Source organism: Ailuropoda melanoleuca, chromosome 2 (assembly GCF_002007445.2).
Source record: "Ailuropoda melanoleuca isolate Jingjing chromosome 2, ASM200744v2, whole genome shotgun sequence".
Classification (NCBI taxonomy): Eukaryota; Metazoa; Chordata; class Mammalia; order Carnivora; family Ursidae; genus Ailuropoda; species Ailuropoda melanoleuca.
This window is the reverse complement of record NC_048219.1, coordinates 10,600,348-10,614,452: the sequence shown is the minus strand read 5'-3', so window position 1 is coordinate 10,614,452 and position 14,105 is coordinate 10,600,348. Positions and strand designations below refer to the sequence as shown.

The following is a 14,105-nucleotide window of genomic DNA, read 5'->3' as shown; positions in this document are numbered from 1 at the left end:
TCCTCCTGTCTCTGGCCAGAGAACTCCTTAGGAACCTGGCCTCCATGGCTAGGGCTGCTTGGCTCAGAAGGAAAAGAAGATGGGGCTGTGGGTTTAGGAGCAGAAGAGTGGGCCGGGGCTGAGGGGGCTACAGGGTATCCTGTGAGCCCAGGGGAGGCGCTGGGTCCCCTGGAGCAGACTGCTGGAGAAGAGGATTAAAGGTGGCTACAGAGTGGCCGCCCCAGTTCCTGGCTGGAGCTGCTGGCTCCCGAGATGGCAGAGATGGGGTTGAGGCTGAGACTGCCGCGCCAGCCCAGGCTGCTTTGCCAGGCGCAGGGCCTCGTCCACCGCCTGTGCTGCCCTCTGGAGGAGGCGGAAGGCCATAGGGAACGGAGCATTAGCATCCCCTGTCGCCTCCAGCCCTCAGCTGAAGTTTCCGACCCCCAGAGAGGAAGAGACTTTACAAATTCGGATCTGCTCTCTCCTTTAACAAGGTAGGAGGTCGGGCTTGGAGAGTTAGATCTCACAGTCCCAAGGGGGAGCTCTCCTGGGACCCCGGGCTGCCATTCGAGCTCAGAGCTCCCGAAGCAACATACTGCTTCCAGCCCCCGCCCACCTGATCCAAGGGTTCCTCCGTGTAGGTGTCTTCGTCATCTGCCACTTCCTGGGCCCCTGCTGTCTCCTTCCTCGGGTAGGGAGCCTCATATACTCCCTTGACTCCTGATGAGGGAGGCAGTGTCGGCGGATGCCCAGGCCGAGGAGTCCTGAGCCTTTCCCTTGCCCTTCTCTCCCAGGCCCTTCCCTTCCCCTGAGTCTTGCTCCGTGCTCCCCACTACCTTGGAGACTGGCAGGGTAGCTCTGAGGCAGGCCATTGGCCCCCATCCCTTCCAAATCCCACCCCTGAAGTTTCCTTGTGCCTCGTTTCATATTGCCAGCTCCCTGCGAAGCAGCCAGGGACTGCGTGTGCACATGGGGCAGCGGGAAAGATCTGTGCTGACATCAAGGCCAGCTCTGTACCCCGGGCATTCTGCCCCCACGGACCTCTCCCGCAACAGCAGGGACCATTCTGTGTCACCGTCCGAGGGTGGGTGCGAAGGGCCTAGGGTCCCCTCACCTGATGGAAATGAGAGCGTGGGTAGCCTGCTGCTTGGCTGAGTGGCCTGCTGGGGTCTGGCCTAAAAAGGAGATGGCTCAATGGGGCTGGGCTCCTCCGGAGAGGTCTGAGGTGCCTGAGCCCTGTGGCCCTGGGCCCGTGGAGGGGATACTGGGCTTGGGCTGTGGGTGATGATGGTTCTTGCCTTCTCTCCCCTCAGGCCAAGCTTGCACGCCCTTGGGGCCTGTGGGAGTTTGGGAGAGATGCCGTCCGTCTTCACAGCCTGCATCCTCCCCCCAGCTCCCTCTTCCCTTCAGGCTGCCTTATCCAGGGACAGAGCTGCTGGTGCCTGGCACTCAGGAGGCCCAATGAAGCCAGGCCGTGTCTCCCGACTTCCCACCCAGCGCTCACGGGCTCATCTCTTGGGAGGGCTCAGGCCTGGGATCAGCCGGGGAGCTGGACCCCACTATGCCAGGGAGGCCACTTCTCTCTCCCAGCGGCCCGCCCAGCAGGAAGGCATCAGCTCCGGCAACTCAGAGGCCTCCAGTCTTCATAGAGCCGAGCTGAGCTGCCTTTTACACCAGCTTCTGGTCTGGCCCTTGCCACTCAAGAACTGTGTCACCCTAGACAACTGACTTCACTCCTGTGAACCCGAGTGTCTCCTCTGGAAAATGGGAATGGTAACCTCTGTTCCACATGAGGATGCAGTGTGATGTGAGAGCCTGAGCTGGAGGAGAGGTCAACCAGTCACCCCCTCCTTTCCTGCCTCCCATGGCCTCCCCGTCACCTACCCATGGCTTGCGGGGCTTCGACTTTGGGTTTGGGGGTTGCCTGCAATGAAAGAAAAGGTTTATAGTAGCCGGAGCAGGCAGGGGGTCAGGGTGGCTTCCTCTGCTCTGGCCTGCTGCCCCGCCACCTCACACGGTCATACCGGCAGCCCCTGCGCAGCGAGGGGCTAGGCACCAGCAGCTCCAGATAGGGGAGGGCCTTGAACTCCTCCTCTCCGACCGCCACATAATAATGGCCATTCACCAGCGCCTCTCTTGCTGCCAGTGGGAGCCCCTCCAGGGTGCAGAGTCTGGGAGAGAGAGGTAGGTGAGTATAAAGGCCGGTGGACAAGATGCCTCTTCATACTCGGCAGACTGGGACGGGGTGGGTGCGGCTATTCCGAGGTACCCGTTGGCCACCGACCCTCTGGGCACATGGGCCAGTCACCTCGGCTCTGCCCCGGCTCCAGGGGCTCAGCTGGAGGGGCCTCTCCTTGGGGCATAGAAGGAAGTCCTGTTTGGGGAAATGTGCTTTCCTTTCGCCATGTCGTCCGCAAGGACAGCCCCAATCAGCAAGGGGGGCTCCCTCTGGGGCCTGGTGGGTCTCCCTGGAGCCCACACTCACTTGCACACAGCCCCGGCCTGCAGTCCGGCCTGCTCAGTCAGGAGCTTCAACACGGTTTCCCAGTCCTCGCCAGCAGCCTGGGACAGCTTCAGGCTAAATGGGGGACTTACCAGGTCCCCGTTCCTGAACACACTGGGACAAAGAGCAGTCAGGTAAGGAGAAGGGTCCCCAGAACGCCCCACACATGGAGGAAGAAGGGCAGCACAGCCGGAAGGTGGTCTGAGAACCGGGGCATTGGTCCGTTTTCACCCATCAGGCATGTTGGGATTTTCTGTATCCCCACCAGTGACCAAGGGCTCCAGGAACAAACCCACCCACAATTTCTTGGTCTCGCTGAAACAAAATCTGTGTTTTTGCTCCCCCTCATTGGCACTCACTGGATATAGCAGGGGGAACCTGCAGGTGGTCGCGCTCCAAGGGTCCTGTCACCTGGGTAGTGAGTCACTGGAGGATCCTGAAACCCAAGTCAGGCCCTCAGATCAAGAGAGAGTTGAGGCCTTTGGCTAGGGGTGGGTCAGTCCAAGGCAGGTAGGGTGAGTGAAGGAGGGGGCAGGGAGGGATGGGATGGGTCACACCTTTCACCAAAGGAACCTTCTACCTCCCCGAAGTCACATTCCAACCATCCCCTTGCCCCCATATGTTTTACAACTTCCTCTCTCTTTTGGGGACCACAGCCTGGAGATAAAGTAAAAGGCTGGGCGAGGAGCAAGGGATAGTCTTAAAATCCTGTACCCAAGGAAGGGTAGCAGCTGGCTCCAGAGTGGATGTAGGGTGTGTCCCCCATGGACCTGACAGATCCTGTTATTTCTAGAGCCCCTGACTTCCCAGGCCAAATCGGGGGCAATCCCAAGAGGGGTGAGAAGACAGAGGGCTGGAGGCCAGCGTCCCCCAGGACTCACTCGTAGTCTGCTGCCCTTTCCACCTGGATCCTTCCGTCCAGGGGGTAAATACCTGAAAGGACAGATGGGTCATAGGCCATCTTGGGGAGCCTGGGACCTCAACACCCTGGTGGCTGCCAGAGTGAGGGTCTAGGGCTCAGCTTACCAGGTATCCATTCCCACTGGGATACTCTCAAAACATCTGTCCAGAAACAGATGCTGGTCCTTAGGGCCCTGCGTCAGGCTGACTGGCGTCTCAGACACAAACCGTTAAGATTAAAGGTCAAGAGAAACTAGTTCATTAAGCATCATACTGTATCTCAGAAATTTTCTCATTCACAAGGTTTTGTCTCATTTTCTGTGAGACAGAGAAAGTTACGTGACTCACCTACAGTAATACGGAAGTAAGTGATGGAGCCCAGATTCTAAGTCTGTCTGGCTTCCCACCCCTTGCTCCTTATGCTACTGTAAGCAACCCCAGGGGACAGCTGAGTAGCACCTGGGAGCCAGATCTGAGTTGGAAGCTCAGACACTCAAAATTCTTCTCCCATCTTGGAAGGCATGGCCCCACCCTGCAAAGGGGATGACCCCAGCCCGTGGAGAGCCCAGGATGCCTAATTACAGCAGGGAGGAAGCAATGGATGGATTTAGCCTTTGGTGATAGAGGACCCAATCAAGAAAAGCCTTTGGAGAAAGGGGCTCCACCTGCAGGAGAATGTTCTCGCAGCCTGGTTCTGACAGCATAAACATCAGTGTCCTACTTCGCCTAGAGCTGTGGCTTCGCTCTTTGTAACTTGCGTACTCTGAGGCAGGTGACTCAGCCTGTCTTGATTTCCCATTCTAAAGAAAGGGGAGCAGAGCGCCCCCCTGCGTAGGGCCACTGTATTCCAGAAGAGAACGTACCCAGTGCCTGCGCATACACATAAGCCCTGAACACGAACACGATTGCTCTTGCAGTGACCGCCCTCCCAAGGCTGTAACCAGCCCCGGCCCACTCACTGCAGCTTGCGGAATCTTTCGAAGCCAGCAGCCACATACTGCCCTCCGTTCTGCAGGTCAGCCAGGTCAGTGACAGGGTGGCCACCACAAGTATAGAGGGCCCGCACAGCCACTGGGGCCTGCACAGTCGAGGTCACCTCATGGAGCAAGGCGTCCAGGGTGGGAAAGCGGCGTTGGCTCACCACCAGCTGGCGGCCTGGGGAGAAGGGGTCCCCGTTCCGGTATACCACCACCCTCTTGGCTGCTGGATTGCCACCACCAGCCATCATGTGTCCTCAGCGAGAGACGCAGAACTGTTGCCAGGCAGCCAAGGCAGGCTGGGAGCAGTGCCAATCAGAAGTGGAGTCCTGCCCCGTCACCCAGGAAGGCGCGGAGAGACTGCAGGAGCGCGTCTGCCTTCAGCGTCTCATCCAGCCGGCCCTTGGTGGGGCCTCGAGAGAGTTGGGCGGGTCTGATCACTATACTGGAAGGAAGACCCTGGGGCTCCGTGAGAGAGGCAGTGGTGGAGATCACCCCGAAACACAGATGTTCCAATACCAGCTAGGGAAGACGCCTCAGAGGCTCCCCGCTACTCTGAAGCCCAAGGGCTGAGCTCAAAGGAGGACCGGCTTTGGGGACTGTTCCCATGGATGGCCCATCTGCCCCCGGACTGTGGCTCCCAGCCAGCCGTGGGGAAGATGCCGCGTGCCAGCAGGAAAGGCACAGAGGGCCCAATGTCTGTCCTGAACAGAGGCAGAATGCAACCGGTACAGAATCCGTGAAAAACCTTTATTCTCCATTAGGCTCTCCGTTACTTTCCCCAGGTAACTCCCTGTCCCAAAATTTGGATGAAGCCACAGGCAGAGGATGAAAGAATGTCCTTCTCCCTCCCCTCCCTATACTGGTGGCAGCTCTGCTCCAGCTTCTCTTGGCCCTGTTAGCCACCAACGGCCAAGGGCAGGGGGTAGAGCTGGTACCAGGGAGCAAGGATGAGGCCCTGCCTCCCTCATCACCCTTTCATAGCATCCCTCTTTGGAACCTGGGCTTCCCCTGGCTCCCCAGGGCCTAGCCTGGTGGTCCTGTTTTCCATGGCCTGCCCCTCCAGTGCTCCTCTCCCATGTGGGCTGACCCCGTCAAAGACGGTTTTTCAGGTGGCCTGGATCGCCATGGTACAGTCCTCTGGTTTTTCCCTTCCTCATGGCTAGGTTCATTGGAGCTTTTCTCACTAAGGAGCTGGCCCTTAGGTGGTTTAGTCTCCCAGAGATCCTGGCCACCATGCTCTGCCGAGGTCTCATCCCAGATGCGATGGTCCTTTGAGAAGTCCAGCTTCCGTGGCCTAGCTCTTTGGCAATCAGGCTTTCTGTGTTCTGGCCTCCTGGGAGATTTGTCCTCAATCTCTGGGTCTTCACAGAGTGTGGGCACCCAGGTCCTGGCCTTTTCAGAACAGTAGCTCCTAGGTTTGAGGCCTTGGGGGGTGCAGTTGTCCAGGACAGTCGTCAGCTGCGGGCAGGTCCGTCCAAAGGTCTGTTCGCCACAGTCTGGGTCTCTGGTGAACCTGTTCTCTAAGGCCTGGTTACCTGATGGTGTGGGCAGCTGTGGCCTGGCCCTCCTGTAGCATGGGTCCCTGTACTTGACCCCAGCAGTGGTTTTATCTGCAGTGGCCAGTCTTTCCGGGGTCTTGTGGGGTGGTGATTTGAGCCTCCAGCAGTCACCCACGTGGTCCGGCTCTCTAGTGGTCCTGTCTCTGTAGGACTGGTTTTTCGGTGGCGGGCTTGTTTGCGACCTAGCCCTCTCACAGGTCTGTGCCCTGTAGTCTGGGCACACGCTGGGCTTGTCTCTGGGCTGGTTGGCCTCCGGGGATGTCAGTGTGTGTTTGAGAATTAAGTACTGTTGGGGAAGAGAAAGACACTGTACCAGGCAGGACTGCTTGAGCACAGAGCAGGAGGCTTTCCCCTAACCCCTACCCTTGGCCCTAAATGTGCAGGCAGGGCTCCAAGGGAATGCCTACCTCCTTACGGCTGTTGATGGCCTGTTGTAGCCAGAGCAGTTCCATGGCCAAGTGGTTGTGGTGGTACTGGAGCTCCTGGAGCTCAGTCTGGCTGCAGGGCAGTCCTGGACCTGCAGCTTCTGCGGAGGAGGAAAGAAAAATGGAGAAGGCTTTAGGAGTACACACTGGGCACTGGCTACCATTAAGCCCTAGCACCCTGCCCATGCCCACTCACAAACTGCCCTTAACCAGGCATTGGGAAGAAAGAGAGGGATGCAGCTTATGGAGCACAAGCCTTTCACTTTTCAGATGGGAAAACTGAGGCCCAGAGCGGGTCAGGGGCTTGCCCTGAATCTAGGCACACAGGTACCTGGGTTTTCCATCCTTGACTTATCTCTGGTCTCCCCTTGGCTGGGACTCCTGGCTGTCCTGCTGTGCTCATCCCGAAGCCAGGGGCTGTCACCTCTGCAGGGAAGACTTCCTGAGTTTGCGGAGCTCTCTCCTGACTTCTTCAGCATCAGCTCCTCCAAGACAGCTTCTCTCTCATGTTCTTTACATGGGAAGCGGCTCCGCAGTTCCTGCTCTGGATCTGGTGCCCTCCCTTGGGATTTCCGGGTCCGATGGGATTTTGCCTTCTGAGAAATGAGAAGTATGAGAACCTCACAGGTAAACCTTCCAGATATCTGGATGCCAAGATTTAGCATACAAGGTGGTAAGGATTAAGGATCCGAATGTGAGGAGTGCAGTATCTTCCACTGAGAAAAGCTTGTCAACAGGAAGGGTGGATTCTGCCATTTCCTTGAATCCCCTGCCCAGGTCCCTCCTACCCCTCCCTTCTTCCACTGGGGTGTCTACTACCTCTGGGAGAAACTGGGGCCTGGGAATCCAGCCCTCTGTCCACTGAAGCGTGCCCAGATCACTCTCGATTTCTCGTACAATAGCCTCATACTCAGCTCGCAGACTCTGGAAGTGGCGTCGGACCAAGAAGCCTCGGACGCAGGCCTGCGTGGAGAATAAGGGGGAAAGAAAATGCTTATCACTGCAAAAGTGGGGGCATTGGGGGGATTTTCCTGGAGAGATCGTCCCAGTGACTCAGACGGGTTCTGGCCGCGGATAAAGAGTAGGTGATGACGCTGTACGTCAGGCCAGTCTCCGGTGGTTCAAGGGAGGATGCCGGACTGGGTCCCCTTCTTGAACTTAAGGCCCTTCCCGACAGTTCCTGGATCCCGCAGGAGCGTATGGTGGGAGTGGAAGGCCGGTGGGGGTCCGTGGGGTCCCAGCATTCTTCAGGGCGGTGGGGGTGGGTCGGTAACTCCAGAGGCGGGCATGAGGGTAGGTGACCGAACGTGGTAGCTTCATCTCGTTCGAAGGTCACAATCCGAGATCCCATGGTGGGAATCGTGCACCCCCCGCCGGGTCCGCACCTGCAGCACCGACACCCTCCGAATCAACCGCTCCCGCTCCATCCCGGCGCCAACAGACCGGCTGCAGCCGGGGTGCCTGCCAGTTGCGTCACTAGTCCGCGCCGCGTGCAGGCCCCGCCCCTGTCGTCTCCATGGCAACCGTGTTTTTCCGGCGGCGGCGGCAGCCAGAGTTGGGTCGCCTGCTCCCAATTCCCACTCCCAGAGCCGCGCTGGGAATTCCAGTCCCTTTCCCCCTTCCTCCCGCCACGCGGAGCGGAACCACCCAAACCACTGTGTCGCGCAGGGGTGCCTCTCCGGAGGCCGGGACCTGGGGCCTTCGGCGAGTGGAGACACAAGGAGGGGAGGAAGCACACGGAGGAGCCAGTTAAACCTTTCTGGTTTAATTCTATCCAGTGCCCCCCTCCCGCATAGCACCTGGGGGGCCGCGGAATACCCGATCGAGTCCGTAAAAAGTCACAGTTTGAAGGGAATGAGAGGGGCAGTCTGGGCTTGGGTCCGACACCTACACAGCGGACTGCTCCTCGGGCTCGGCGTTCTCGGCCAGGTGCAGCTTCTGTCTGTGCCAGTCAAGGATTGCGATGCTGTAGACCCCAGCCTTTCCTGCCCTGTCTGCCCGACCTGCGAGGCTTCGTTTCTCCAGTTGCACAAAAGGGAGGGGTCGGAGGACTCGGGTGATCCGTGATCCAGGTTGCAATCCACACCTGCCCTCCTTGCTAGGTGGATAATTCCCTTCTCTTTTGGTCTAGATCTTGCAGGTACTTGCACCCGCACTATTTCTGGCTGAGACTAGATGGGGAGATAATCTAGATCAGTGACAAAAATTGTTCAATGTTGAAAGAGTAGGAAGACACCAGACAAGCTTTGCCGTGGATTGGTGTCAGCTAAAATACTTGCAACGATTTTCTTTCTTCTAAAGATTTTATTTTGGGGGCGCCTGGTGGCTTAGTCAGTTAAGGGTGCGACTCATGATCTCGGGGTTGTGAGATTGAGCCCTGCAGGGGGCTCCACTCTGGGTGTGGAGCCTGCTTAAGATTCTCTCCCTCTCCCTCTGTTCACCCCCTCTCCCTCTCTTTAAAAAAAAAAAAAAACTTTTTTCACTAGTGTGACTAAAAATGTTTTATTTTTAAGTAATCTCTACACCCAACACGGGGATCGAATTTACAACCCTAGAGATCAAGGGTCCCAAGCTTTACCGACTGAGCCAGCCAGAGGCCTCACTTGCAAGGATCTTCATAAGAAATCACATTCCCTGTAACTGTCTTTCTCCTGATATTCGGGAGAAATGTGCATGGGGGCGGTTTGTGGCTAATTCTGCTTCAGTAGGACAGAAAGGAGAGATGTTAGTTTTATTATAAATACTCCTGGAGGGTGGTGGGGAGAAGGAAACGGATTTCGTCTGTGGGCAGTGTGGACACACATACACATAGGAAAGGATACATAGAATTACTAAGATCTTCCAGCTGTCAGGAGAGAGAAAAGGAGGTTTCTGTCAGGAGAGGCACCAGGCCAAACCCCAGATGCTCTGTGAGCCATCTTCTGGTGGGCGTTGGGGCTCCATGCACCCCCAGCTTTCCACCCAGGGGCCCGGAATAGCCTTAGATCATGTACCTCCCCCACCCCCTCGCGTCCCCGGGAACACACGCACCCAGCCCTGACCCACATTGCTAAGCAGCTGGTCCAGGTTGCGGTCCGCCATCGTCTTCTTCTGCTCCTCAGGCAGCCCGTCCGTGACCCCGTCCTCCTCTTCCTCCTCCTCCTCCTCCCCACACACGTCCAGGCTGAAGTGCAACCGGGCCAACTTCTCCTGCATCTCCCGCACGTGCTCCAGCTGCTCAAAGGAGCATTCCTTCCCTGGACAACACCTGTCTCAGCCCTGGGAGCAGCCTGGGACGCTGGCCCCGGCCACCGCCCGGGACACCAGGCCCTCCGGCCCCAGCCACACCCCCGCTCAGCCCAGCCGGGGACTCACCAAAGGCCTGCAGGCGGCCTGAGTGAAAATCATTGAGCAGGTTCAGCAGTCCCCCCTCCATCTCATAGACATCCGTCACCTCGGTCAGAAAGGAATGCTGCAGGGGAGTGCCTGCGGAGCCGCCCCCACTTCCAGCCAGCACGGGGCGGCATTTCTCCTTGCCTACCCTGGGGAGGGGGGGCATGGGCATGGTCACAGGGCACAGGCGGCCAGGTACCCGAAGGGTTTTTAAGCCATCAGTCTAGGCACTAACTCATCTTCCCAGCCGGCCCTGCCCTGGGCACCAGGACTGCGAAGGGAAGGGAGTGAGTGAGGAGGGGAAGGGAGAAGAGGTCAAAGGAAGTCTTTTTCTTCAGAAAACCCTTATAGCCAGACCCGGGTCTTAAGGGGGGCTTTTGGGTCCCTGTCTCAGCCCTGCCCTCATTCCTCCCATGACCCCGGTGGATCACTTGTCCTCACTGCGGATAGTTACTCCTTGTTGCCACGACAGCCATCTTACCTCTCCCAAAAATCTCCTTCAGTTCCTCTTCTGTTCCAAAACTTTGAATTTTCCATTGTCCCCAGAATGACACAGAAGGACCCTTCTCAGCCTGCCCCCCCATCCTGTTGCATTTCCTACTGCTCTTGCTCCAGCCCTGAGCTTCAGCGACACCCCAGTGTGGCCATCCCCAGACAGATCTCTCAGGCAGGTAGCGCGCTAAGCCCCAGGGAGGCACAGTCATGGGAGAAGGAACGCCTTGTGTTTTGTGGGAAACAAACGTGGACACGTACAGTAGGATCCAAATCCCCAATCACTAAGAAAAATTAAGCAAAAATTCAAATTGTACATCCGAGTCTCCCCTTACCATCTCCTGCTCCATGACGCTCCAGGGCCACCAACCTCCTGTGGTTCTTGGAACCTCCCAGGCAATATTTTCCTTCCGTACTTATGTCAGGCAAGTCCTTCAGCTTAGACATGGTCTGTCTGTCTGTCTCTCCAGTGTGCCCTACAGCCTCACTTTCTGGCAGCATCGCCCACTCCCCGCTCCGAGGTGCATCAACATGGTGTGAGATCCCAGTCACCCATCTAGCCTCTCCCCTGCAGCTGAGGGCAGAGACTGGGGCTGAGTCTTCTCCGAGTTCTCAGCGGCCGGCAGAGGCAGCCCAGGGAAGGAGTCCGTTGTTATTAAGGCTAAGGCTCAGTTAGGGCTTAGGCCACGGCTGTCTTTACCTTCCTTCCCACAGGGCTCAGCCCAGAGTTGGGGTCCCTCCCTCCTTGCCCTGCTTTCCTTCTGTACCCACCTCTTGAACTTGGCCCGCTGCTTGGGGGACGGCAAATGAGGGAGTCCCAGGGCCAAAGAGCCGCTGTGGCTGGTGGGCACAGGGACCCTTCGTAGTGTGCCCGGGGCCTGCGCTGGCTGGGTCAGGCAGGGCTTGGGACTCCTTTTCTTCTTCTTGTCCTCCATCGGATGCCGGCTGGGCCTCAGGTGCCGCTGAGACAGTGAGAGGCAAAAACTTCACTTCACCCAGCCACCCCTGAGAGCTGCCAAGGAAGGGCTCTGGGACCTTCCCACTGTCCCCTCACAACTGCCAGGGCCTCGGTCCCCTCCTCTGTCCAGGATGGGCAGGGCCAGATGCCAGCACCTTCCCGCTGGGTTCTTGAATGTGTATTTGAAGGACCTTCCAGGGCCCACCCCAGGTCCCCCACCTGCCCTGCAGCCCTGGCCTGAAAACCTGGCCCCTGCCTGAAAGGGCTGGACCAGACACTGTTGTCCCGCTGCTGCTGGGATTTCCTGTCCCAGGAGCTGAGGGGGTGGAGCTGGCAGAGGAAACGGAGGGGGAGGCAGCGTGGATGTGAGCCGGCAGGAAGCCAGTGGCCGATTAGGAGTGTCTTAACTCGGTCCTCTTCTATTTATTCAGCTGTCCAGGCAGATGCTGACAAAGCCCATCAGCAAGGGAGGTGACCAAGGTGTAGGTGGGGGCGCCTGGGAAGACCTCAGTGTCAGGCAGTCACCATCAGAGGATGGGTGATGGGGCTCGCTGTGGGATCTCCCCCTCACTCAGACACTGGCATCCATCCTCTTCCGCCCACTCCCAACCTCAAACAGCAGGCAACTCCCAGAAGTTCTCAGGGACGGGCTTCCTGCCGCTTCCCCCTCCCCGGTCAGAAAGGCCCAGCTCTGCTTCAGCTGCGGCCAGCGTGGGGTGGGTGGTCGGGCAGCGGCCGTCTGGGCCTCCAACAATGGCTGTGCCTGTGGCTGGCACCGCTCAGCCTCCAGGCCAGCTCCACCCCCTAAGCCTCAGGTCTGCTGAGGTCCTCCCGGTGGAGGCCTGGGGGCCCTTTCCAGGGGCTCTCCCAAGCTGCTCGCTCCAGGCTGCCGCCACCCAGCCTGGGTCTGCACGCCGTGATGGTGGCACCACGGGGGGCATCAGCATTGAAATTGGCACCTGGCTGGGTGGCCCCAAGGGGGTGTGGTGGAGGGGAGACCAGAGCACGCCCTCTGTCTTGCGTTGCAGCAGCTTGGCCCAATTAAGGACTTGATAGAAGAATTGGAGCAGGAGCCCCTGCTCCCCAGGAATGGCTGGGGGCCACCTGGGATCTATTTCCCATGCTCAGTCTTCAAAGCTGCGTGCCAAACGGATCGCTCAGCTGGGGAGCCGGGATCCAAAATGGAGCGTCAGACCCGTGATGTTCTGCACCCCCCACACACACCCTGGAAGGGGGCAACTGACCTGGAGGTGTCGGTCAGGAGTGAGGCTTCGGTGCCGTTCCCTCCGCCCTCAGTGCTCTCCTCCTAGGGAACCAAGCGGGTGCAAGCAGAGCAGGCAGGAGGTAATTTGCATTTAAAGAGAAAGTGACCTTCTTTAGCGGTCGGGATGCAGAAGATGGGAGGAGCCTACGACGGTTAACCAGGCTGTCCCTCTCCCTTGCCTCCACCTCCCCAGCTGAGCTAAGGTGACTAACGTCGGTTGTCTGATGGCAATCTAAAAAACTCACTTTCCCATCAGTTTGGGGAGAAGTTACAGTCCCTTACAAAATGGTGGTGGCTTTGTCAGAAGGCCAGGGTGGGGCGATAGGGATGGGGGCAGAAAATGTACTTAAGCATGTAAGATATAAATAAGCGTACAAGATATATATACATAAGCCTATACACAGCAGCAGCAGAAACAAACTGTAAGAGAAGACAACCACCTATGAAATCTAGGTCCACCGTTAGGTACATTTTATTCTCGTAACAATCCTGCAGGAAGATACTGTCATCATCCCATTTGCTGAAAGTAAACTACAGTCTTTGGAGGGTAATACCACTCACCCTACAATACCCAGACACTCCTCGCTGGTAAGCAGTGGGGACTATATTCAGCCCCTGATGAAGTGATGGGACCAAGCCTCCTCCCTCCCCACCCCCAGGTCTAAGAGACACGCGTGGGGAGCATCAGGTCAGAGGGAAATCTGTGCGATTACCTGGCGCTTGACCCCAGCCCCCAGGAGGGAAACCTGAGCGCCACCCGGAGGCTGACCCAGTGCTGTCCTTGCTGCCTGGGAGGCCAGATCAATGGAGCAGCTATTTAAAGACCTGGCAGAGGCTCCCAGCTCAGGTCCCCAGAGAACCATCTGATGCAACAGGAGACAGGCTTATCCTTGGCCGGGCTGCCCTAGAGTCTCAAGTAACTGCCCCAGGGCAACATGCACAGCACCCCAGGCCCCCTTCCCCTCCCACTGGGCAGGAGCAGCTTCCGGGCACCTGGGTCTCCAGATAAGTTAGGGAGGGATGGGCTCTGTTTCCACAGGCACCCGTGCTGGTGCTTCCAACGCCTAGCACCTAGACTATTTGAGAAAGGGAGACATTAATTCAGGACTTTTTCAATAATCAGAGGCTGGAGGGAAGGGTCTGCGAAGGCAGAGAGGACAACCAGTAAGCTGTTCTCCAGCTGCTAGAGGGGCACCAGGGTCCCTCCAGGAAAGTGGTGGCAGGTGCAGGAGTACCCTTAGGGTGAAGCTATCTTCAGAGATGCGTGGCTTGGGAGTTTAGAGTTGGGGCAGCCTCTCCAGACTCCTTCCAAAGGATCTTTGACTGGAACCATTGGGGCCAGCACAGAAAAGTATCAGCCTGTTTGGACCCTAATCAGAAGGGGCAGAGGCTCTGAGGGAGGAAACTGTCACAGCCAGTGTGAACACACCTGCTGTGGAGGCCTGGAGGGAAGGGCCCTTTACTTGTCTTTGCCATTTGTTGGGCATTCACATAACCATCCTTTATGCCAGGCCATCCCAGGCTTCGAGAGAATATGGTGCTGGTACAGGAGCCCCAACTTTAGCACCTAGCCTTGGCGGGGTGAGCAGGAATTTGTAAAAAACCAGCGCATTCTTCAGAACTGTATGGAGAATGTGGTCTTCTCAAGGCAGGCACAAAATCAAAGGAATTCA

General features: G+C 57.7%; 3 protein-coding genes across 5 annotated transcripts; all 3 read right to left on the bottom strand.

Moving 5' to 3' along the window:
- Positions 1-127: 127 nt before the first annotated feature.
- Positions 128-4,943, bottom strand: DCDC2B (doublecortin domain containing 2B). Its single transcript, XM_034645153.1, is given in 10 exon segments — positions 128-291; positions 294-342; positions 596-699; positions 1,094-1,316; positions 1,864-1,903; positions 2,004-2,150; positions 2,465-2,596; positions 2,842-2,918; positions 3,364-3,415; positions 4,342-4,943. Coding segments are annotated over 10 exon segments (1,257 nt in total). The 5' UTR covers positions 4,611-4,943.
- Positions 4,944-5,088: 145 nt separating this feature from the next.
- IQCC (IQ motif containing C) lies at positions 5,089-7,919 on the bottom strand. 2 transcript variants are annotated; one of them, XM_034648403.1, is made up of 5 exons: positions 7,732-7,919; positions 7,166-7,309; positions 6,678-6,942; positions 6,329-6,447; positions 5,089-6,207 (listed from the first exon to the last, which is right to left on the bottom strand). In XM_034648403.1, exons 1-5 carry the CDS (start codon positions 7,771-7,773, stop codon positions 5,386-5,388), a joined length of 1,392 nt encoding a protein of 463 aa, XP_034504294.1. In that variant the 5' UTR covers positions 7,774-7,919; the 3' UTR covers positions 5,089-5,385. The 2 variants fall into 2 exon arrangements, with proteins under 2 accessions (XP_034504294.1, XP_034504300.1); XM_034648409.1 differs by having other exon boundaries at positions 6,771-6,942.
- Positions 7,920-8,087: 168 nt separating this feature from the next.
- On the bottom strand, positions 8,088-12,564 carry CCDC28B (coiled-coil domain containing 28B). Of its 2 annotated transcripts, XM_034648424.1 has the most exons (6): positions 12,413-12,564; positions 10,982-11,172; positions 9,701-9,867; positions 9,392-9,582; positions 9,169-9,191; positions 8,088-8,288 (listed from the first exon to the last, which is right to left on the bottom strand). In XM_034648424.1, the coding sequence occupies exons 2-6, from the start codon at positions 11,143-11,145 to the stop codon at positions 8,234-8,236; spliced, it is 600 nt and encodes a 199-aa protein (XP_034504315.1). In that variant the 5' UTR covers positions 11,146-11,172; positions 12,413-12,564; the 3' UTR covers positions 8,088-8,233. The 2 variants fall into 2 exon arrangements, with proteins under 2 accessions (XP_034504315.1, XP_034504312.1); XM_034648421.1 differs by lacking the exon at positions 8,088-8,288 and having other exon boundaries at positions 8,785-9,191.
- Positions 12,565-14,105: the final 1,541 nt, after the last annotated feature.

Bases quoted from the DNA above. Each gene is read 5' to 3' on its own strand.
- IQCC (XM_034648403.1), bottom strand. From the start codon at position 7,773: ATGGAGCGGGAGCGGTTGATTCGGAGGGTGTCGGTGCTGCAG. The intron at 7,310-7,731 runs GTGCGGACCCGG...TTCTCCACGCAG, and splicing joins GGAGGGTGTCGGTGCTGCAG to GCCTGCGTCCGAGGCTTCTT. The intron at 6,448-6,677 runs GTACCTGTGTGC...CCTCCTCCGCAG, and splicing joins GTCAAGGATGGAAAACCCAG to AAGCTGCAGGTCCAGGACTG.
- CCDC28B (XM_034648421.1), bottom strand. From the start codon at position 11,145: ATGGAGGACAAGAAGAAGAAAAGGAGTCCCAAGCCCTGCCTGACCCAG. The intron at 9,868-10,981 runs GTGGGTACAGAA...CCCCCTCCCCAG, and splicing joins CAGCGGGCCAAGTTCAAGAG to GGTAGGCAAGGAGAAATGCC. The intron at 9,583-9,700 runs GTGAGTCCCCGG...GGTGTTGTCCAG, and splicing joins AGGCCGCCTGCAGGCCTTTG to GGAAGGAATGCTCCTTTGAG.